At 34.3% G+C, this 23772-nt stretch overlaps 1 protein-coding gene across 4 annotated transcripts in view; it reads left to right on the forward strand.

The window, feature by feature from the left end:
• Positions 1–22232, forward strand: part of CCSER1 (coiled-coil serine rich protein 1) — a 1332111-nt gene extending 1309879 nt beyond the window's left edge. For all 4 annotated transcript variants that reach the window (XM_057546975.1, XM_057546973.1, XM_057546976.1 and 1 more), the window contains one exon: positions 18995–22232. In XM_057546975.1, the coding sequence (XP_057402958.1) occupies positions 18995–19480 (486 nt within the window). In that variant the 3' untranslated portion in view covers positions 19481–22232. The remainder of the gene's footprint in view (positions 1–18994) is intronic.
• The last annotated feature ends 1540 nt before the right edge of the window (positions 22233–23772 follow it).

Below are 23772 nucleotides of genomic sequence, written 5' to 3' on the forward strand. Positions count from 1 at the left end.
TAATAAAATCACAAAAATGACATTAATAAAATGAAAATAGTTGACAATAATTTTTTAGATCGTAGCAATTTGTATGCTTCATCTCACATTACATTTTGTGCTTTGTTGATTTTTTTTCTATTTAAAAATCAATTTTATATCCTTTTAAGGATGACTAACTTTAAAGCTGGTGTCCCATCTGTTTTCTCTTTGTTAGCAGACTTTTTGAGGCTACTCTGAGTTCATAAGGAAAGTTATTTTCTTTGATAAAGCAGCTTTTCAAAGAGAAAAAAAATAACCTTAGACTTTCTTTTTGCACTCGATAGTAAGTGTTTCTAAAACCCATAAACTCATCTTAAGTAAGAAAATAAAGGTTGGTTATTTCAAAAATTGCTATTATTAAACAAACCTCTTATCTCCAAGGCTCAACTCTTTACACAGTGAAAGAATGTATTTTTGAAATTCCATGCTTCTTTTAAAAAATTGTATCTAACTTGTAGGTAATGATATCCTGACCATAACTTTCCATACCAGAATTCATTTCCTGCTGTGTCTCACCCTTTATTTATACTATATGAAAGCACTTCAGAAAATCATATGGTATATGAAAATGAATATTATTTCATCACAAATCCCAAACCACTCTGCATACTTTGTATTTCCATACATGCTTGTAATATTATTTTGATGTCATAAATTCTTTGAAGGACTTTTAAATAGTATTATGTCACCAAAGCATCAAGCATAAAAGGCAAGTTTTGTTATTTATCATATTACTATCCCATACATGCCCCCTGAATTTTCTTAAGTGATGTTTGATCTACCTTAAATTTTGCATGTTTCTGAAGGAAAATATAGCCAAAGCTAATACAAAATGGCTAGTAACCTAAAAATCACATTTGAAGTGCATCTTGAATATATAATTTTTAATCTGGGTATAACTAAACTTTTTAAATTCAAATAATGAAAGAATATTGTGAAAAATGAACCAGTGAATCCAGGGAGACATTTCAAGTGATTTGGCATCCTTGGGCCAATAGTTCTTTCACTCTAACTACCTTGATGCTTATTCTGGCTGCGGCCAGAGAGGGCAGTAGGAGTGAGGTATTCTATTTGTCTATATCCTGTCTCCCTTTTTTTCAACATCATTCTTATCTACTTACATAGTATCCACACCTTCTGGATACCTCCATTTCCAATTATTTCAAACCCTTTTCTTCAGGGATAATCTGATAACCTAATTCATACAAAGGTTTAAATGACTAATAACTTATAATATTATACTTCAAGTTATCTGGAAACAATTTCTACGTGAAGTTTGAGTATATTTTATTTAATGAATGAAATTCAGAATTAATAAGTGGAGAACATTTAATAAACCTAGAGGAACTGGCACACAGATTTTAGTATCAATGAAACAATTAGGGAAGGGTACTTATTTAATTTTTTGACAGATAAAGAGACATTATAGTATATATGACTTGGAGTTCAAAGGCCTTATATTAGTACCTGAGTCCTCTTGAGTAAGCCAGTTATTACTAAGAGCCTCAGTTTTCCATCTGTAAAATGGGAGTAAGGCATTTGAAACCAGTTTTAATGTACATTTACAAGGATAAATTAGGATATTTTATGTAAAAGCAATCTAACATTTAAAGTATATGACAGATGAGATGCTATAATTGTATTTGTTGTTTGTAGTATCCCCCAAATTATACTATATATTTAATTATGTATTGCCTTTATCAGTGAGTCAGACTTATTCCTAAAAATAACTTGCCTTACTGATATAAAACAACAAATGAGCAATGTAAAATTGCTGTATTTTTATTTTACTTCTTTCTCAAGTTATCTTGTAGTTTAAGTAATAATGTCTTACGTTTAGCAGTCTCCCAACAGAGCTTATGGGATAAAATTTCTCATAAGATAGAATCATTTAAGCAAGGAGTTTAGGACTCACATTATTTAATCAATATGATTATAATATATTACATATACGTATGTATGATAAGTACTAGAAAACAAGAGAAACAATAGGCTAGATTCTTAATTATAAATTAATTAATATAAGAATCTATATATTAATTATATATAGATTATAATTAATATAAGAATCTATATATTATATGTGTGTATTGTATTATATACAATACACATATATAATATATATATTATACACATATATAATATATATATGTTCATTTATTGTATACAAGCAATATTTCCATCATGTAAATCTACAGCAATTGTCTACAGAAGACATTATGTGAATAAAAATATTTTTGTGATTTTTTTAATACTACTTTCATTCAAGAAGCACTGTACTATCTGAAGACCTAAACAGAGACATTTCTCCAAAGAAGACATGCAGATAGCCAATAGGCACATGAGAATATGCTCATCATCACCAACTGTTAGAGAACTGCAAATCAAAACTACAATGAGGTACCACCTTACATTGGTCAGAATGACCATCATTAAAAAGTCTACAGATAACAAATGCTGGAGAGGGTGTGGAGAAAAGGGAACCCTCCTACATTGTTGGTGGGAATGTAAATTAGTGCAGCCACTATGGAGAACAGTATGGAGGTTCCTTAAAAAACTAAAAATAGAGTTGCCATATGATCCATCAATCCCACTCCTGGACATATACCCAGACAAAACTCTAATTCGAAAAGATACTTGCACCCCTATATTCACAGCAGCACTATTTACAATAGCCAAGACACGGAAACAACCTAAATGTCCATCGACAGATGAATGGATAAAGAAGATGTGGTATATATACACAATGGAATACTACTCAGTCATAAAAAAGAATGAAATAATGCCATTTGCAGCAACATGGATGGACCTAGAGATTTTCGTAATACTCAAAGTAAGTCAGAAAGAGAAAGACAAATACCATATGATAAAGACAAATACCATATGATATCATTTATGTGTGGAATCTAAAATACAACACAAATGAACATATCTACAGAACAGAAACAGATTCACGGATATAGAGAACAGACTTGTGGTTGCCCAGGGGGAGGGAGATGGGGGCGGGAAGGATTGGGAGTTTGGGATTAGCAGATGCAAACTATTATATATAGGATGGATTTAATCAACAAGGTTCTAATGTATAGCACAGGGAACTATATTCAATATCCTGTGATAAACCATAATGGAAAAGAATATGAAAAAGAATATATATATATATATAAAACGATCACTTTGCTGTACAGCAGAAATTAACACAGCATTGTAAATCGACTATATTTCAATAAAATTTTAAATAAAAGAAACACCATACCATCTAATACGTGCTAGATATTGGGCATGTGCCTGTCTAGACAAGAGACGCATTTTTCATGTTGTTGTGGTTAAACCACAGTAATTGCCCATTATTTTGCATTCCTATGCAAACACATAAAAACTATTCCCTACTCCTTTCACTTAGACATATAAAATTAGCTTAAACACTCACTTATTCTTTTTATTTAGAAATCACACTTTTTTGGAATATCAGTTGTGCAGAATTATACTTTCTTAGGTTTCTTCTGAATTGAAACAGTGATTATAAGCAGTGATTGTCTGAAATTCTCATTTAAATAAACTTTTTACTGAAAAGAATCGTTCACACTGAGTGGGTTACAGCACACACACACGTATTAGTTCTACAGACAACTCATTATTGTTCCTCAGAATTTTGTTCTTTCTAGAGTTCATTTACTCTAGTTATAAACACAGCAGTCCTACTGGCTTGTGGGAAAACAGTTGCATGCTCTCACTTTTCTCATGTGAGGTAGATGCCTTGGCCTTCCTCTCTTGGGAACTCAGCCTTTAGCTGACCTTACTAACACTCACCTTGCTTATCTTGTACATGTCTTCTAACCCCGGTTGAATCCTAAATGCCCACCAGGAGGATTTAGTATCCCCTAAAGAATTTAGGAGTGAGGTTGAGCCAGAAGAAGTAATTTAACTCCAGACAATTTCCTCTTGGTAATTTGTGCTATTTGAAAAATATAGGTCTTGTCTGCCAGAACCTTTGAATGTTTCTTTTTGGTTATTACTTCAACTTATTACAAGGCTTCCTGCTTGCAAAGCAGTAACTACTTCCCTGTACAATCTCTCTGTGGTAGAGTGTTTCTAGACCTTTAAAAAAAACTCTTCTTTATCACTGAAAACAGATTGCACATCTAAGGATACAAACAGATGCAACAACATGCCAACCCTTCTGTAGAGAAATGTCCTGTATTTATAACTGCTTTAGAAATCCTATTCCTCAGTGATGACAGGAAAAGGACAGTTGTTTTTAATAAATATGGTTTGAGTTTATACTGACACTTCAGGAAAAGGACAGTTGTTTTTAATAAATATCGTTTGAGTTTATTGGCAAAGAGACACATTTCAGGTCTCCCGGTTTACTTCACACCAATATATTATGTAGTGAAAAATCAAAAGGGGCATTTGCTTTTTAAGTAGTTCATGACACTCCATTAACATTCCTCCATGTGGAGAAAAAGTTATTTTTTAAGACAAGAAATCTTTGGATTTTATGCGCTATACTGTATGTGTTTTTTATTGCTGTTGTTGGGCAAGATTTATGTTTATAAATGCTTTCAATGTTTATTAGGAAATTGCATTGGGTTAGTAAATGAGCTAATATTTTAAATAATAATAATAATTGTAAGGTTCTAGAAGAGTGTCTGGCATATAATAAGGATTATATGTGTTTGCAAAATAAAATAAAAATTATAAAAGCTTAATTTCACTCTCCTGGTGGCTGTAAATGATTTTTTTTAAAAGGATAGCAGTTTATGTATATGGCTTTTTTTTTTTTTTTTTTTTTGACAGATCCTGCATTGGTCACTTTTATATGTTTGATTTAGGGAAGCATTATGGCTTAGGCCAGTAATTCTCAACTGGGGGCAATTTTGCCCTCCCGGAGACATTTGGAAATGTCTGAAGACATTTTTGTTTGTCACAACTGGGTGCAGGTGCTACTGGCATCTATAAGTAGAGGCAAAGGATGCCCATAAGCATCCTGCAATTCACTGGGCAGCCCTCTACAGCAAAAAAATTATATAATACCAAATGTAAATAGTGCTGAGACTGAGAAATCCTTGGCTTAGAGCTTGAGCTCCAATTCACATTATGCTATCCACTAAATCCTGGAATCCTGGTAAGCACTTAAGTGTAAGGGTTTCAGTTTCTTCATCATAAATGGGTATAATAAAATACTCTAATAGGGATTGAAAGTTATTAGTACATGAAACATTGCACATATCTTGGTGCGTTGTAAAGTCACTAAATCTTAACTATTATTATAAATAAAATCTGAGATAAAGTGATTTATCTGCTTTCTGGTCATTTTTTCTAAATCTAAAATTATACAATATATGCTCTCTTGAGTTTAGTATATTTAAGAATTCTTTCCCACCCTAGATCTTCTCACTGGCAGGCATCAGACAGACAACTAGGTCTTGAAAGCACTTATCACCACCTTATGGCATTTTTGTTGTTGTACATTCATTTTGTTGTGTTTTGTCCAAGATTCAAGGCTTACTTAGAATTTTATAAAGACAAATAAAACTTTCTCAAGGATCTAAATCCTACTATTGTCTTTTCCTTAGCTTAATTTTAAATCACTACATACAACTCAATTTTCCAATAGGCTCAGGGTTAAGTCAACTATGGACTTCATTAAAACTAAATTAAAAACTAGTGTGATGGAGTTTTACCAAAAAAATGATTTTTATGTCTCCTTCAACAGTAGAATCCATAGATAGTAGCACAGCATTTGTTTGGAACACTATAGAACCCATCCTCTGAAGGTAGGAAAAGAGAAGTTCCTTTAAGGCATGTGCTTCAATGGGAAGGGGACTATGTACAGAATAGTTCCTTTTAATTCTTTTCTAAAATGTGCCACAATGCTAATTTATCATTTATTTAAGAGAATTTATAAATATCATTAGAGAAAGAATATTAAAGAAATCTTTATGTCAGTCTCCAGGGCTAACTAGATAGAAAGAAAATAATAGTGAAGATCAAGGTTAGATTGACGACACAATGGGGAAACAATATACACCATTGAAGGTGTTGAAAAAGTATTCCAGTTTGTATTTTAGAAGCAAATTTGGGGTAAAAAAGGATTTATATAGGCAAAACTTCAGAAGTGACACAATCTATGTTATACTGGCATTAAATGACAACCAATTTAATGCAATTATTCTGTACACTTATAGTAATGAAAATGGAAATAGTTACATTTAAGACATTTACAGATTTTAATATTTTACTCAGTGAGCAATAATATTGTACATGCCTTTATTCAAAGCACTGTTCATATATGTAATAGTATTTTACATACTATTTTAAGTATTTTAAATAGTATTTTAAGTACATAGAGATGGCTTCTTGATATCACTGTATTAAAAGTTTCTATTATTCTGCCTGTAGATTTATGTATTGATATACTTTAATAATTAAATTAATATATTACTCTAGACTTTCTTCTGTGATTTATTCTACTGCCTCAACTCCCGCCTTCATCATTTATTTTCTGCACTAATGAATTGACCCATTCAATTAATGTGCAGGTTACAAGGTCAAATGGGTGTCAGTCATTTGTTATGTCTATATTTTAAGTAATATGTTGCTACTACTACTAGAGCACCAAAATTTATTCTTTTTATAAATTAGAGAAGATACTGATAATTCTCTTTGTATTTCTGAATCCAAAATGTTTGCATAAATGGAAGATAAAAGAGTTGAGTTAAAGATATTTTAATGGGAGTATTTTCATAACCCTTGTTTTGGCCAAAGAAGTGTCTCTATATGTCATGTTGACACACAGGGAAAAGAGAGATTAAGAAGTGCTGCTCTACAAAAACTCCCTTTTAATTCATTTTCTACAGTATTGACATAAAGTACTGAAAGAGGTTTTTTTCAGTTGCTTTGATAGCTAATGCTTTAGATATAATGTCATATTGCTTTGGTGGCTATGAAAGGTTATTTCCTCCAGGTATATTTTATAGTTACATATATGTCTTGCTTTTTATTAGGGAAGGATAACTAAAGGGGAGTTGAAGCTTCAAAAACATCCCTGTAAAGTTGACATTCCCCACTGCTTTCAAGAATGAAAGCAAAATATACATGTCCAGTGCTTGGTAGTTTAAGATCCAGGTAGGGAGAGGAACCAAGATGGCGGAGTAGAAGGATGTGCTCTCACTCCCTCTTACGAGAACACCAGAATCACAACTAGCTGCTGGACAATCATCGACAGGAAGACACTGGAACTCACCAAAAAAGATACCCCACATCCAAAGACAAAGGAGAAGCCACAATGAGATGGTAGGAGGGGCGCAATCACAGTAAAATCAAATCCCATAACTGCTGGGTGGGTGACTCACAGACTGGAGAACACTTATACCACAGAAGTCCACCCACTGGAGTGAAGGTTCTGAGCCCCACGGCAGGCTTCCCAACCTAGGGGTCTGCCAACAGGAGGAGGAAATCCTAGAGAATCAGACATTGAAGCACAGTGGAAATTGATTGCAGGACTTCGACAGGACTGGGGGAAACAGAGACTCCACGCTTGGAGGGCACACACACAAAGTAGTGTGCGCATCGGGACCCAGGGGAAGGAGCAGTGACCCCAGGGGAGACTGAACCAGACCTACCCACTAGTGTTGGAGGGTCTCCTGCAGAGGTGGGGTGGGGGGGGCGGGCTGTGGCTCACCGTAGGGACAAGGACACTGGCAGCAGAAGTTCTGGGAAGTACTCCTTGGCGTGAGCCCTCCCAGAGTCTGTCATTAGCCCCACCAAAGAGCCCAGGTAGGCTCCAGTGTTGAGTTTCCTCAGGCCAAACAACCAACAGAGAGGGAACCCAGCTCCACCCATCAACATTCAAGTGGATTAAAGTTTTACTGAGCTCTGCCCAACAGAGCAACAGTCAGCTCTACCCACCACCAGTCCCTCCCATCAAGCCTCTTAGATAGCTCATCCACCAGAGGGCAGACAGCAGAAGCAAGAAGAACTACAATCCTGCAGCCTGTGGAACAAAAACCACATTCACAGACAGATAGACAAGATGAAAAGGCAGATGGCTATGTACCAGATGAAGGAACAAGATAAAACCCCAGAAAAACAATGTAATGAAGTGGAGATAGGCAACCTTCCAGAAAAAGAATTCAGAATAATGATAGTGAAGATGATCCAGGACCTCGGAAAAATAATGGAGGCAAAGATCGAGAAGATGCAAGAAATGTTTAACAAAGACCTAGAGGAATTAAAGAACAAACAAACAGAGATGAACAATACAATAACTGAAATAAAAAATACACTAGAAGGAATCCATAGCAGAATAACTGAGGCAGAAGAACGGATAAGTGATCTGGAAGACAGAATGGTGGAATTCACTGCTGCAGAACAGAATAAAGAAAAAAAGAATGAAAAGAAATTAAGACAGCCTATGAGACTTCTGGGACAACATTAAATGCAACCACATTCACATTATAGGGGTCCCAGAAGGAGAAGAGAGAGAGAAAGGACCAGGGAAAATATTTGAAGAGATTATAGTTGAAAACTTCCCTAACATGGGAAAGGAAATAGCCACCCAAGTCCAGGAAGCGCAGAGAGCCCCATACAGGATAAACCCAAGGAGAAACACGCCAAGACATATAGTAATCAAATTTGCAAAAAGTAAAGACAAAGATAAATTATTGATAGCAGCAAGGGAAAAACGAAAAATAATATATAAGGGAACTCCCATAAGGTTAACAGCTGATTTCTCAGCAGAAGCTCTACAAGCCAGAAGAGAGTGGCATGATAAACTTAAAGTGATGAAAGGGAAGAACCTACAACCAAGATTACTCTACCCAGCAAGGATCTCATTCAGATTTGATGGAGAAATCAAAAGCTTTACAGACAAGCAAAAGCTAAGAGAATTCAGCACCACCAAACCAGCTCTACAACAAATGCTAAAGGAAATTCTCTAAGTGGGAAACACAAGAGAAGGAAAGGACCTACAAAAACAAACCCAAAACATTTAAGAAAATGGGAATAGGAACATACATATCGATAATTACCTTAAACGTGAATGGATTAAATGCTCCAACCAAAAGACACAGGCTTGCTGCATGGATACAAAAACAAGACCCATCTATATGCTGTCTACAAGAGACCCACTTCAGACCTAGGGACACATACAGACTGAAAGTGAGGGGATGGAAAAAGACATTCCATGCAAATGGAAATCGAAAGAAAGCTGGAGTAGCAATACTCATATCAGATAAAATAGACTTGAAAATAAAGAATGTTACAAGAGACAAGGAAGGACACTACATAATGATCAAGGGATCAATCCAAGAAGAAGATATAACAATTATAAATATATATGCACCCAACATAGGAGCACCTCAATACATAAGGCAACTGCTAACAGCTATAAAAGAGGAAATCGACAGTAACATAGTAATAGTGGGGGACTTTAACACCTCACTTACGCCAATGGACAGATCATCCAAAATGAAAATAAATAAGGAAACAGAAGCTTTAAATGACACAATAGACCAGATAGATTTAATTGATATTTATAGGACATTCCATCCAAAAACAGCAGATTACACTTTCTTCTCAAGTGCGCACGGAACATTCTCCAGGATAGATCACATCTTGGGTCACAAATCAAGCCTCAGTAAATTTAAGAAAATTGAAATCATATCAAGCATCTTTTCTGACCACAACGCTATGAGATTAGAAATGAATTACAGGGAAAAAAATCATAAAAAACAGAAATACATGGAGGCTAAACACGTTTAGTATGTTACTAAATAACCAAGAGATCACTGAAGAATTCAAAGAGGAAATCAAAAAATACCTAGAGACAAATGACAATGAAAACACGATGATCCAAAACCTATGGGATACAGCAAAAGCAGTTCTAAGAGGGAAGTTTATAGCTATACAAGCCTACCTCAAGAAACAAGAAAAATCTCAAGTACAATCTAACCTTACACCTAAAGGAAGTAGAGAAAGAAGAAAAAACAAAACCCAAAGTTAACAGAAGGAAAGAAATCATAAAGACCAGAGCAGAAATAAATCAATATTGTGAAAATGACTATACTACCCAAAGCAATCTACAGGTTCAATGCAATCACTATCAAATTACCAATGGCATTTTTTACAGAACTAGAACAAAAAATCTTAAAATTTGTATGGAGACACAAAAGACCCCAAATAGCCAAAGCAGTCTTGAGGGAAAAAAACGGAGCTGGAGGAATCAGACTCCCTGACTTCAGACTATACTACAAAGCTACAGTAATCAAGACAATATGGTACTGGCACAAAAACAGAAACATAGATCAATGGAACAAGATAGAAAGCCCAGAGATCAACCCACGCACCTATGGTCAACTAATCTATGACAAAGGAGGCAAAGATATACAATGGAGAAAAGACAGTCTCTTCAATAAGTGGTGCTGGGAAAACTGGACAGCTACATGTAAAAGAATGAAATTAGAATACTCCCTAACACCATACACAAAAATAAACTCAAAATGGATTAGAGACCTAAATATAAGACTGGACACTATAAAACTCTTAGAGGAAAACATAGGAAGAACACTCTTTGACATAAATCACAGCAAGATCTTTTTTGATCCACCTCCTAGAGTAATGGAAATAAAAACAAAAATAAACAAATGGGACCTAATGAAACTTCAAAGCTTTTGCACAGCAAAGGAAACCATAAACAAGACGAAAAGACAACCCTCAGAATGGGAGAAAATATTTGCAAATGAATCAACGGACAAAGGATTAATCTCCAAAATATATAAACAGCTCATTCAGCTCAATATTAAAGAAACAAACACCCCAATCCAAAACTGGGCAGAAGACCTAAATAGACATTTCTCCAAAGAAGACATACAGACGGCCACGAAGCACATGAAAAGATGCTCAACATCACTAATTATTAGAGAAATGCAAGTCAAAACTACAATGAGGTATCACCTCACTCCTGTTAGAATGGGCATCATCAGAAAATCTACAAACAACAAATGCTGGAGAGGGTGTGGAGAAAAGGGAACCCTCTTGCACTGTTGGTGGGAATGTAAATTGATACAGCCACTATGGAGAACAATATGGAGGTTCCTTAAAAAACTAAAAATAGAGTTACCATATGACCCAGCAATCCCACTACTGGGCATATACCCAGAGAAAACCGTAATTCAAAAAGACACATGCACCTGAATGTTCATTGCAGCACTATTTACAATAGCCAGGTCATGGAAGCAGCCTAAATGTCCATCGACGGATGAATGGATAAAGAAGATGTGGTACATATATACAATGGAATATTACTCAGCCATAAAAAGGAACGAAATTGAGTCATTTGTTGAGACGTGGATGGATCTAGAGACTGTCTTACAGAGTGAAGTAAGTCAGAAAGAGAAAAACAAATATCGTATATTAACGCATGTATGTGGAACCTAGAAAAATGGTACAGATGAACCGGTTTGCAGGGCAGAAGTTGAGACACAGATGTAGAGAACAAATGTATGGACACCAAGGGGGGAAAACCGTGGTGTGGTGGGGATGGTGGTGTGCTGAATTGGGCGATTGGGATTGACATGTATACACTGATGTGTATAAAATTGATGACTAGTAAGAACCTGCAGTATAAAAAACCAAACAAAAAAAAAACAACTAATACTAAACTTTCTTTGGGTTATTTGTATGGAAATATGTTAATATAATTGTTTCAGACATTACATGAAATTTTTAAAAATCTTATATGTTCTGGTATAATGTTAGAAATCATAATTCTAGTTATTACTTTAAAATGTATATCTCAGAAATAACTAAATTTCCTTGTCAATTGCATTATTATGAACTTTCATCAAATCTTTAACCATGGTCATTTTTAAGTCTTTTGTTATTTACAGACAGTTCTGGGTGTACTCTGATGCTTTTGCAAATATGTTCCTATAAAAGGGTTTCATCTTCAAGGAATTCATGGAAAGACTCTGACAAGTACCGGTTTCTGGTAACTGTACTGCTGAACTGAATGAATAAGCATTTTCAGAACTCTAATGGAAAAGTGATGAATTCATTAAAGTGCTAACAAAAGATCAAGATGAAAAAAAAATTAATTACATGGACTGAGTCAAGTGATGAGGATAATTATAATTTTTGTGACTTTCTGTTTGAATTTAAAAAAATAAAATTCCCACAAGGACTCAGAGGCAAAACATATACAAATCAATTTTCACTGCAAAGTAAAGGAGCTGTTACTGTGGAGGATTACTGGACTGGATGTCAATATTATGACATAGTATGAGTGTGTTTTGTGTTTGGTAGTTGCAATCATTGTTGCTTTTGTTGTGGTCATCCATTTACAATGCTTGGTGTCAGTTTATTTATCTCTTGTAAAAATAAAATTCAGTGTGTGTGTGTGAAAAAAAAAAAAAAGATCCAGCTAGTATATCAATCCATATAGATCAAAGTAATCAACTCATCAATGAGAGAAAAATGTCAAGAGAAAGAACATATCATGTTAGATAAGCTATATCAGTAAGGGAAAAAAACATCGTAGTGGATTCTTCTCTGGACTATATAAATATTAAGGAGCTACTGGTAAATGCCAGGTACTATTGGGAGGAGTGGATTCAGCGTTAAACAAGACAGACACTGTCCCTGCCCTTATGAAACTTCTATTTTAGTTGGCTTGGGTGTAGAAGTAAGTATGGGTCAAAGTGTCTATTCTTGAACATAAAACATACAGTATTCTGCATTTTATGTTTTACTTACTTGATCTAGAGGCTCATTAGTAAGAAACCATAAACCTTATTCAGGAGGCATGTTTCTTCTCAGTATGAATTACCCAAGAGTTACTATTTAGCTTCTCCTGATAATTCTGGCTCACTTTAACATAATTTCATATACATCTCTTATTTAAATTCAAATTATAATGTTATTTTCAGTAATCTTTATAATTTGTTAAAATACTATTTAATATTAGCCATTTTTCTAATGTAATACCATTTTTTTTCTACTAGCTATTGGAAATTGCTTCAAGTATTTCTTTTCCTTTAGGAACAATTCTAGTTGTAAAACAATGCCATTTTTGGTTAAGTGGAGAACATTGCAGAAAAATATATCTTAAAATCAAATAAAATAACCAATCATGTGCTAAATTTTAATCTATATAAGAAACTAGGAAGTTGTTGCCTGATAACATTTTTGGCAATTACCAGTATAGTTCACACACACGAAATGAAGTTCAGGAAAACATGATGAAATTCATTAATCAGTGATTGAAACATTGCTCCCCTCCTCATTAATTCTATCATGTCACCCTGCCTTAATGAAAATTGGGCTATGCACATTGGCATGATTACTGTATATATTCTTTGCATCAGATATAAGACAATTTTAAAATGTAATAAAACCCCTAAAATCAGGATAAATCTTACAGTCAATGTTTTCAACCGTGTTGCAGTTGCAGTGGAGTTTACATTGCTATGTGTGGATTTTATCATAGTTTCATATTGTCCTTTCTTTGATTGAGTTATATGCAGTATTAGCACTTCATGTGGTGAGTTACCAATAAGAATATTTTCAAAAAGCTTTTACTATGATTTGGTATGATAGCAAATGTTATTTTGTATATGGAAAGCCAAGGAAAGAAAGAGTATAACTTTGATATTAATGAAAAAAATATTTGTACTTGCATTGCCTTCAATTCCACACTCTCTTCTAAATTAAAAACCAAATGCTTTATGAAATCAAAAGAAGGAATATACTCACACGTACATGAAGCTGTATCATTGAGACAAATGCAAAACCTATCAAACCTAAGAAAGGGAAGTGAAGACAGAAGAAATTCGAACGAGAGGCTGGTGTGACTGATGAATGGGTCACACCACTAGTAAGGAAGGAATGTGGTTTTTATTTGTTTTTAATTAGCATCATAAGTTTTGTTTGTTTTTTCTTTCTTAGTGGTATGTAAAATAATAATGTGTTTTAAAATCATTCATCCTGAATTCAATGAAATGCAGATTATATACTCCAGTGAAGAAATGAGAGGAAAAAAATTATAGGGAAGTAAAGAACTGATTTTATTATAATCTTCAGTTTTGACTGATTAATCACTAAATTTGCCATCCATTCATCTTCTACTAGGAACCCAAAGGATAGGTAATAAAATAACTGTTTGACAACTAAATTGTCTAAAAACTAACATAATTATATTAGTTTGTGGAAATTTAATTCCAGCTTTGAGAAAGATGTGGCTAGGTATATGCACTGAAAATTCCCTCTGGGGAAGAGATCTCAAGAGCTTCAGAAGGAATTAATGTCAATTAGCAGCATGATGAAAAAATTATTTCCCTCTGGACCATTGCAACCAAATACAAATTGTGTGTGTGTGTGTGTGTGTGTGTGTGTATATATATATATATATATATAATATATATATATATATATATATATGCAAAAATATATTTTTATATTTTGAATCAAAGGGATCTTTCCTAGGTTTGTCTATATAGAATTAAATATATATTTAAATGTAGACTTTTAGAACTGGAAGATAATTGAGTAAATGTTAGAGTTTCTTCAAGATCTAATTTTTATCTTCTGTTTTTCTCATCTCTTTCAATAGGCTGATAAATGAAGCCCAGAGAAATTAATTTCTTCATCAAAGTTCACACAGTTTGATAGCAGCACAGACAAGATTAGAGTCTTTGGCCCAAGGTTCAGTGTTCTTTCCCTTATGCCAAATTATCCCATCATATATTAGGTACATAAGTAGGATAATGAGTGTAGTGGATGCTGTGGTGTGCTCCCAAGTTCTCTCCTCCCCCACCCCAATCACACACACATACACACACTCACACACACACACACACACACACACACACACATCTTCACAACTAAAGCCTTCATTTTCCCAGTTGGTAAAAACGTTGGCAGCTGATAGCATTCAAGTAAGTTCCTTTACAAAAAAAAAAAAAAAGCCTATTCATTCATGGTTACACCCCCTTCCCAGATATTGCCAATGTCGAATAACTTGTGGATATGAGTATAAGGCTCCCAACCACTTGCCTAAATTGGGGACAACTCTGAGGGATCATCCCAGCTTCGGATTTCCCTGTGTGATTATCTGAGATAGATAGTTCAATTGCATAGAGTTTAACTTCTCCCTCTGCCAGACACTGCTTTCTTCATTACCCCATGGGTATTTACTTGAGAATACACTCTAGTAAACTTTTGTTTATTGTCTCAAATATTTGTCTCAGAATCTGTTCTAGGCAACCAAACCATAAAAATAAATGTAAAATTACTCAAGTATTCTGGAGTAAATTACTTTGCTTTTTAAAGTTGAGATAGAAGTATTCAAAGTGGTTTTAACTTCTAAAGGATGAAGCAAGTATCTATCAGAGAAACTTCTAGGTGTATTCACTTTATTTTATTACTATACTTATTGTTGCTGTCATCAAGATAACTATTCCTCAGGTATAATATTAGGCATTTTATACACAGTAGTTCATTAAGTCTTAACTATAATCCTGTATGTAGATACAGGTATGAATGTAAATCTTCCTTTCCCAGATGAGGAAATTGGAGATTTGGGAAGGGTAAGTAACTTGTCATGGTCACTTAGCTAGAAATTGTCTGATTCTGGTTGATTCTCTCATTAGACCTCAAGCTGCCTAAATGCAAGAGCTGGTTCTCTTATGAACAATACTATTTCCTATCACATAATATAGCACCTTGCTCTCAGTAGAGGTCAATAAATATTTATCAAATCAGCAAAGGAACCTTTATTTGATAAACCTTTATTTATCTGACCCCAAATCCATGCCATTAGCCCCATGTGCTATGCAATCACCCATGTATACTATGAGCCCTAGACTTAATGGTGAACATCACAAAGAACTAAAAAAAAAAAAAGTCTAAGATGTTAAAAGCAAACTATGCTGAACAAACAGGAATGGGTGATTTAAATATGCATTTTTTTAAAAAAATAGATCATTTCATTTTGTTTCTTTTTATAGTAGATGCATATGTACCTTGTAGGATCAGATGTTATACCAGAGAACACTGAGTCTGCCTGTGGGATTGAGTCATTTGATCCCTTTCAATATGTCTTATTAAAACTGTATATTCAATTTAATGTAATATCCCAGGAGGGTTAAAATGATCACATAAAGAAAATGATGAACATTTCCCCAAATCTAACATTAAAGTAACGGAAATGAAGTTTCCACTCATCTCCTCAGCTTTCCTAAGCAGCACGTATATAAATAGAATAGAAATGTTTATTATCATGATGAATTTACCAATGGCTATTTTGTTCTGAAACAAATTTTTTTCTCAGAGTATTTTATACCCATGATGTTTCTGACATTTGGATGTGATATTAGGCACAGTGTTTGAGGATCTTTCAATAACTGATTCAACAGTTAAGTAAGCATCTTATAGAAGTAAAGTCACAAAGATGAAAAGAAAATAAAATCTCACATTTCTAAGTAGGTCCAAATACCTAGCTTATTTCTTTTACTCCCAAGAAAGTCCCTGAAACACCTTCTGTAAGTCATACAATGCTTCTTTCATACAAACAGGTAACCAGCCTTACTATCTCTACCACAAATCAAGGGAAGAGTTAAAATGGCAAATTAGAAGTAATGGAGAGGGTCTGATATAAGTAAGCACAAATTAAAAACTAGAATGGCAGCTTACTACAGACATTAAGACAATTTAAAGAAAGAAAGAAAAGACATGGTTAGCAAAACACCTCAATCTGAAGTCACTGAGTATAAAGACACTAAAGATATCCCCTAATAGAACTTAGTTTTACAGAAGATTGGGGATATTCATCTCAGTAATGATAATCTTGAAGCCTCAATTTAAGTTACAGTATGGTTCTGCATGTACTTTATTTTAGAAAAATGTGATACATTTTAGAAATATTCCCATGGGAATACTGGGAGGCAGAATGAACCGGTGGTTAATCAAGCAGACTGTCTATCTTACACTGTCTGTAGAGTACAAACTCACTGTGCTTCTGTTTTCTAGTCTGTGTAATGGGACTAATAGAAGCTACCTCAAGAGACTCTTGTGAGGGATAAGTAAGGGCATTAGAAAAATGCTTGGCATATAATACATACTCAATAAATATATTATCTCAAGCAGATAAGCTATTTTTCAGCAAATATTTATCAAATGCTTAATATGTACCAGAGAATCGGGTCAGGAGGTTTAGATTGGAGATAGGAGAAGTAGACGACTTGATGTTGCCTATTTGCAGTACATCAGCAAGGACTTGATTTAAAGGTGTATGAGGAAAAAGAGAAAGCAAAGGTGATTTATAGATGTTGGCCTGATAGTGGTACCATTCGTGAGAAGGAGGGTATTTGGGGAAGAAAAGGTTGCAGAGTCAAAATCAAGTTTGTTTTTTTGGTTTTGTTTTATGTCAGATTAGGAATGTTAATTAGTCAAAGTGATGATGCCGGATAAGTAAATTAGGGCTCAAAGTAGAGACCAGGTTTGGAGAAATGGTTTTCTAGGGAACAAACAATGAAAAGTTGGGCATTTAAAAACTATGCCATTTAGATGTCAGGTACACAGAAATTTTCATTGGCCCTTCAGCACATTTTGTACTAGCCTACTGCCATGTGCTCTATTCTCTTCTCTCTTACCTCTTTCTCTTCCCTTTTTTCCTCCTTCGTTGTAACAACAATAAATCCTTTGTTTTTTGCCACCAGAGCAATAAGCCAACTAGTTAGTTTCTATCTCAATGTATTTTTCTAAACCAAGCCAGTGCTCTCTTCAAGAGGAATTCTGGTACCAGTTTGTAATCTTTGCTTCCTCCGCAACATGATTCAATAAGCTATGTCTTGCTCCTGTCATTAGAGTATAAACTTTTTGTGAGAAAGCAGATGGGCCTATACTCATGGACCTGGTTTTGATTAATAAAGTTCATCCAAAAGTCTAAATGCTGAAATTTCTTTTAAGTGCCCTGTTGTTCTCTGTAGGTCACTGGAATGACTTCTTTTTTAGTTCCTTAAATTTCTAGGTTACCACTTTGCTGACACAAATCATGATATTGATCATTCTAAAACTCTCTGAGCGTACACTCAAGTAAATATGGCATATTAAATCCAACAAAAATGTATAGATTCATATATAGATGTTCATTACTTATTAAAATAACATGTATTCTCAGAGAAAATTATAGAATGCAAACTTAGGAAATTAGATAAACACATTTCAAAATGCCTTTTAATTCAACTCTGAAAAGAAATGAGCTATCAAGCCATGAAAAGACATCAAGAAACCTGAAATGCATGTTACTAAGTGAAAGAGGCCAACCTGAAAATACTACATACTGTATGAGTCCAATTCTATGACACTCTGAAAAGGCAAAACTATGGAGACAGTAGTTGCCAGTGGTGGGGAGAGGAGGGGAGAGATGGGTAGGCAGAACACAGGGGATTTTTAGGGTAGTGAAAATACTCTGTATGACGATATAATAATGGATAAATGTCATTATTAAGTGTGTCCAAACCCATAGAATGTAGAACTCCAAGAGTGAACCCTAAGGTAAGCTGTGGACTTTGGGTGATTATGATGCGTCAGCATAGGTTCATCCTGGGTAAAAAGTAACACCATTCTGTCGAGTAATGTTGCTAATGAGGGAGGCTATGAATGTGTGGAGGCAGAAGGTCTACGAGAAATTTCTGTACCTTCCTCTCAATTTTGTTGCCAACTTAAAACTGCTCTTTAAAAAAGTATTTTAATAAATGCCTTTTAGAGTAAATTATTCATTTAACCACTCTTTCCAGTAGAATTGCACTGGGAAATATAATGTCATGGAAAAGAGAAAATAATTCTATTGATATTTTTTAAGCCTTGTTGAAAACTTACGGTTTTGGACACAAATGCGAAAGCAACGCTCTGGTGTGTGTGCTATGAACGTATTTTTTAAAGACCTCTTTTCTTTTCCATGTCTTTACCTCAGGCTACATATCGAAATCGAATTGTGAGCCAAAGTCTCAGCACAAGGGACAGAAAAGCAATGCATACTCCCACCGAGGACCGTTTTAGATACTCAGCAGCGGACCAGACAAGCCCCTACAAAAGCAAGACCTGTCAGCTCTCCAGTCTATGTTTAAGCAGTTTTTTGAAGGACAAGGAACTAGTGGAAGTTATCAAACACTCCAGAGGAACTTACGAAACCCTCACGTCAGAGGTCACCCAGAATTTACGGGCCACTGTAGGGCAGAACTCTCTGAAACCAATAGCTAAGACCGAAGGGCTCTCCACGTTCTCAGAGAAACCAAAGGACCAAGTTGCTGTGGCCCGACAGCATTCAACCTTTACAGGCAGGTTTGGACAACCGCCAAGAGGGCCAATCTCTTTACACATGTACAGCAGAAAGAATGTTTTCCTCCATCACAATTTACACACAACTGAGCTGCAGGCTCTAGGCCAGCAGGATGGGTAATTAAATCACCCTATTCCTGTCTCTGTGTAGGATAAGACGGTTAGTGTTTCTCGTGCATAGCTCATGTTTAAATTTTCATGTATTTTTTATTACTTTTTATTTTTAGTTATAAACAAAGAATTTTACTTTTTTTTTTTTTTTAGAATGAGGGTTCAAGCATGTTAATTGAATTAGGTTTAATAGCTTTTGGAGACTTTATTATATATATGTATAATAAATGAGACCATCTTGCTGGTTTATATACAGGCCATAATTTATTTATCTTTTATCTTTATCAGTCACTGATATGCATTGAAGTTTCAGAAGGTAATATCAAATAGCACTCTGTTCACTTAATGGTGTTACTGTGAAAATAGATGTGCAGAATAAATAGATAAAGGGATTGTAAGGAATTTTAAATTACATAGTTAATAGAAAGAGAAAAGGGGTTTTAAAGTCTTGTATTTGGTGGTGTATTTATTTGAAGAATGAAGCTTGCTTGCATATAACCTAGAGATGGCGTTTGTCTCTCTATTACATACAATCAAGCTTATCTTGCCATACGATTAAGGGGGAAAATGGTATTTCTTTTATCCTCTAAGTGTTTAGTTCACACTAGTTCACAAAGGATTTCAGACTGAGTAATTGCTAGCCAAATAGAGAATGACAGCTCTGATCATCGAAAAATTTTGCTTTTAGTTTTTGCTATTGATGTTGAAGTACTATGACATAACACACAGTGAAGTGGTAATGTTGCCTGAATTTTGTCAAATGATGCGTAAAGCATGACATGCTACACTCTTTGAGTCACTGCCATGGTTATATCACCATATATTTTAAAAATTCGAGGAATAGAACATTCTAAGAAAGTTATTTTACTTCACTTTCCTTATATTTTTAAATTTTTCACTTCTTTTTTTAATGTGTGTCCAATTTTGCTTCATATACATTAACCCATACCAATTACTCTACATGATGAATTGAGGAAGAGAAAGTCAGTCTCTTGGTAGCCCAGTTTACACTATTTTGACTATTCAGTCATCTAGATTTAGAGGAAAAAGTAAAATATATGTAAACTTTGGCAATTTGATCTCAGAAATAAATATCTAACAGGAATACTTAACTCGTTTGATGGCAAATATTTCTCTTTAACACACAAGGCCTAATATGTTTTATACATAAGTGCACGTGAGCGAAATAATTCCTTTATGTTTAATGAATAATAGAGCTGTATGCAGCTATAGAAATAAATAAATAATTTTAAAATGACCAGTAGGAATCCGGGCTGCAGTTTTCTTATACAAAGATAAAAGCTAATAACTGAATCCATATTAGGCATACTCCATGCAAATTGAAATTGTCATACCTACTGCATGATCTGTTTCCCTTGTGCTCTCTGACAGAATCCATGAAATGAATAAAGGGAAACTGAGATAGCAGTTTTAGCATGGCATCTGACTAACCTGCTTAAATTAAAGCTATGTGTGAAATGCATCTCCTAAAGCAAAAGTGCATTTGAGCTCTATGCGTTGGGGAAAAGCCATTAGATATCCCCCCACTAGCTTTAACTATTAAACTTTAACCACTTTTCAAACTTTGATTAGAATTGATAAGAGTAAAGAGTTTAGTGGATATGCTGGATTTGTAATTTCGGTTTTCCAAAGGAAAACACATGTGCATCAAGACAAATGTTTGCCAAATGTTTTCTTTTTTTGTGTGTTTGTAATTCTGCCAAAAGAGAATAATGCACACTGCAATTTGCTTGGCTTAATGAGACTGCTCTCTAAAATTCCCACTATACTTTAGAAGTTATAATATTCATGCAGACAGACATTTTGGGCTGGATGGTATTTAAGAAATGATAGAAAAATTATGATTATTAATTGTGGAATTCAGCTTCATTTGTCCTAAAAGTTGGTGTGTGTTACTAGAGTATTTGAAGTCTGTAAATAAATCAGAACGGTAAAATAATCAAGGATTTTTTCCCAGGATATGGAAGAACTATGTATCACAAATAATGTTTTTGATTTGGACTTTTGGAGCTTATAGTTTTGCTTTTCTGGAAGATAGACTTTTGAATTATACTTTGTAAAAAATAATCTATTTAAGAAAATCTGTCATTTAATAGACATTTTAAGAGATGTTTTAAATGCTAGTATTTTCTTGAAAAATGTTTTTTAAAGCTGAAACATTCAAAAAGAAAACCTGTGTTAAACAGTTCAATTTTAAAAGGAGGGATATTTTTTGGAAATGTCATCTTAAAGCTGTTTTGTATCAGTATTTTCAGCATTGTTATAATATTATTTGTAATACTAAGTGTAACTCAGGCCTGGAGAAGGTGTAAGCCCACTATGCTAATATACATCAGTAACTGTAAAACAGGGGTTCTTTGTAAGTTCCTCTTGTGTATATAGAGTACTCATGTGGGCATTCTTTCAGCAAATTGATTTCTTTGTACTAAAATCTCTAGTTTTCTAAGACAGTTCCATGTATAAAAATGATTTATACATTTCTCCAAGGCGGTACATATCCAAAGACATGACACCAGGGGGAAAAAGTGCTTGTTTTTCTGATGGAAGCAGTTGTCTTTTCTTTCCCTTCCTGTTTCTTCTGTGCATGTGTATGTGTAGCTAAGCCTAAGTAAGTCTGTAAAATTTCTGCTGCAAATCTTCTTTTCTGAATTAGAACGTGTTTTAAAGGACACTTAAGAAGAGATATTCCTTAAGGAAAAGCTGTTTCCACCTGAAATAAACTGTTCTCATTTTTGTAATTATTGGAACATGCAACTGTATTTCTATGAAGTCATTGATTTTTTTTCAAATAATTTTATATGCTAACAGAGTCACAGCAAAATTATTCTCTCTCCAAACTATTTTTTTCTTCTTTGGAGCACCGTAGTCCTTGTGCAAATGACACCATGAAACTGTAGCTGCAGTGCTAAAGGTGTGAATCTACCAATATCAATATGCTCAGGGTAAGGACCTAGGGCCACATATCAGTCAAGTTGTTTTTGTTATTTATTGATTGAGATATAAATAAACTAGCCAGCCACTAGTCAACAATAAACATTTGTAGACATGCCCACACTTACTTAAAATGCTTACCAAGATACTCTTAATCAATCTGGGTTTATGACCTGTGTTTTACACCTTGTATTTCCCAAGATTTCAACCTAGCCTATTGTCATTAATTTTCTGAGTGTTACTGAATTCAAAGTAATTAATTGAATTCAAAGAAAATTTCACATTTTGTTTTGTTTACCTTGTGTGTGTTTAACAGAGATAACACTTCCACTAAAGAGAGTTAATATTTTCTTTTTATTACCATGTAATAAGGATAAGGTAAATGATCAAGATAAATGATCATATTCCACTAGTCCTCCAAGACCTTTCTTAGTAACTTAGTTGCTGATGGAATAGTACGACGAGCAGTTTATTGAACAGTGACATTCATTATCGCCTTTCTCATTATTAAGAAGTAGTAAGTAACCCACTATAGTGGGTAACTTGGAATACTGGCTATAGTCTTATAGTCTAAATTTTGTTCTACTTTTCCACTTTTAGAACTTTATATTCCAAATACCTATAGAAGTAGGAAGTGCTTCAAAACAGCACTCACAACTCCATTAAACCACCTGTAGATCAACGTGGGAAAAGAAAGGGGGATGCCTGTAGAGGTGCTGTCTGTGATTGCCATTCTTATCCCTGAATCACATTCCCCACAGCCGGAGGCTTTTCCCTGGTGATATATCCATTTAAATATAGTACTGATTCATTTATTCTAAGGATTTTGATTGCATTCTGGAACTTGACTCTATTTAGGCTTTATTATCAAATCCTTTTTATATATTTTCTTTTTTTACCCCAAGAAATAATTCAATCACACATAATATTTCTTTGCTAATTTACTCCTCCTAGAATTTAAACTCTTTTTTCTTGTTCTTTTTCCACGTGCTAATTTTGTCATGCCAACATGGGATGATAGAAAATATAAACTAGTTGAGTTCTTACAAAAAGTTGAATTGCACTGTAGTATAAGAGCAAACGGCCAACCATCAACCAACTAAACAAAGAAGCCCTCTTCTCTAACAATATACATTAGCATTGCCAAATTTTTATTTTTCAAATCTCAATCTGTGCCAAGTTCTTTCACCAACAGAACCACAAACATATCCACCAACTATTTATTGACAATAAATTTGATCTTGCTCAGAACCCACTTGCTCAGTACCAAGTAGTGTAGCCCCAAAATATGTCAGAGATCTCATTTTCCAGGTGTGTTATCTGTGGAAAAGAATGAAGGCAGTTCACCCT

Source organism: Balaenoptera acutorostrata, chromosome 5 (genome assembly GCF_949987535.1).
Source record: "Balaenoptera acutorostrata chromosome 5, mBalAcu1.1, whole genome shotgun sequence".
Taxonomy (NCBI): Eukaryota; Metazoa; Chordata; class Mammalia; order Artiodactyla; family Balaenopteridae; genus Balaenoptera; species Balaenoptera acutorostrata.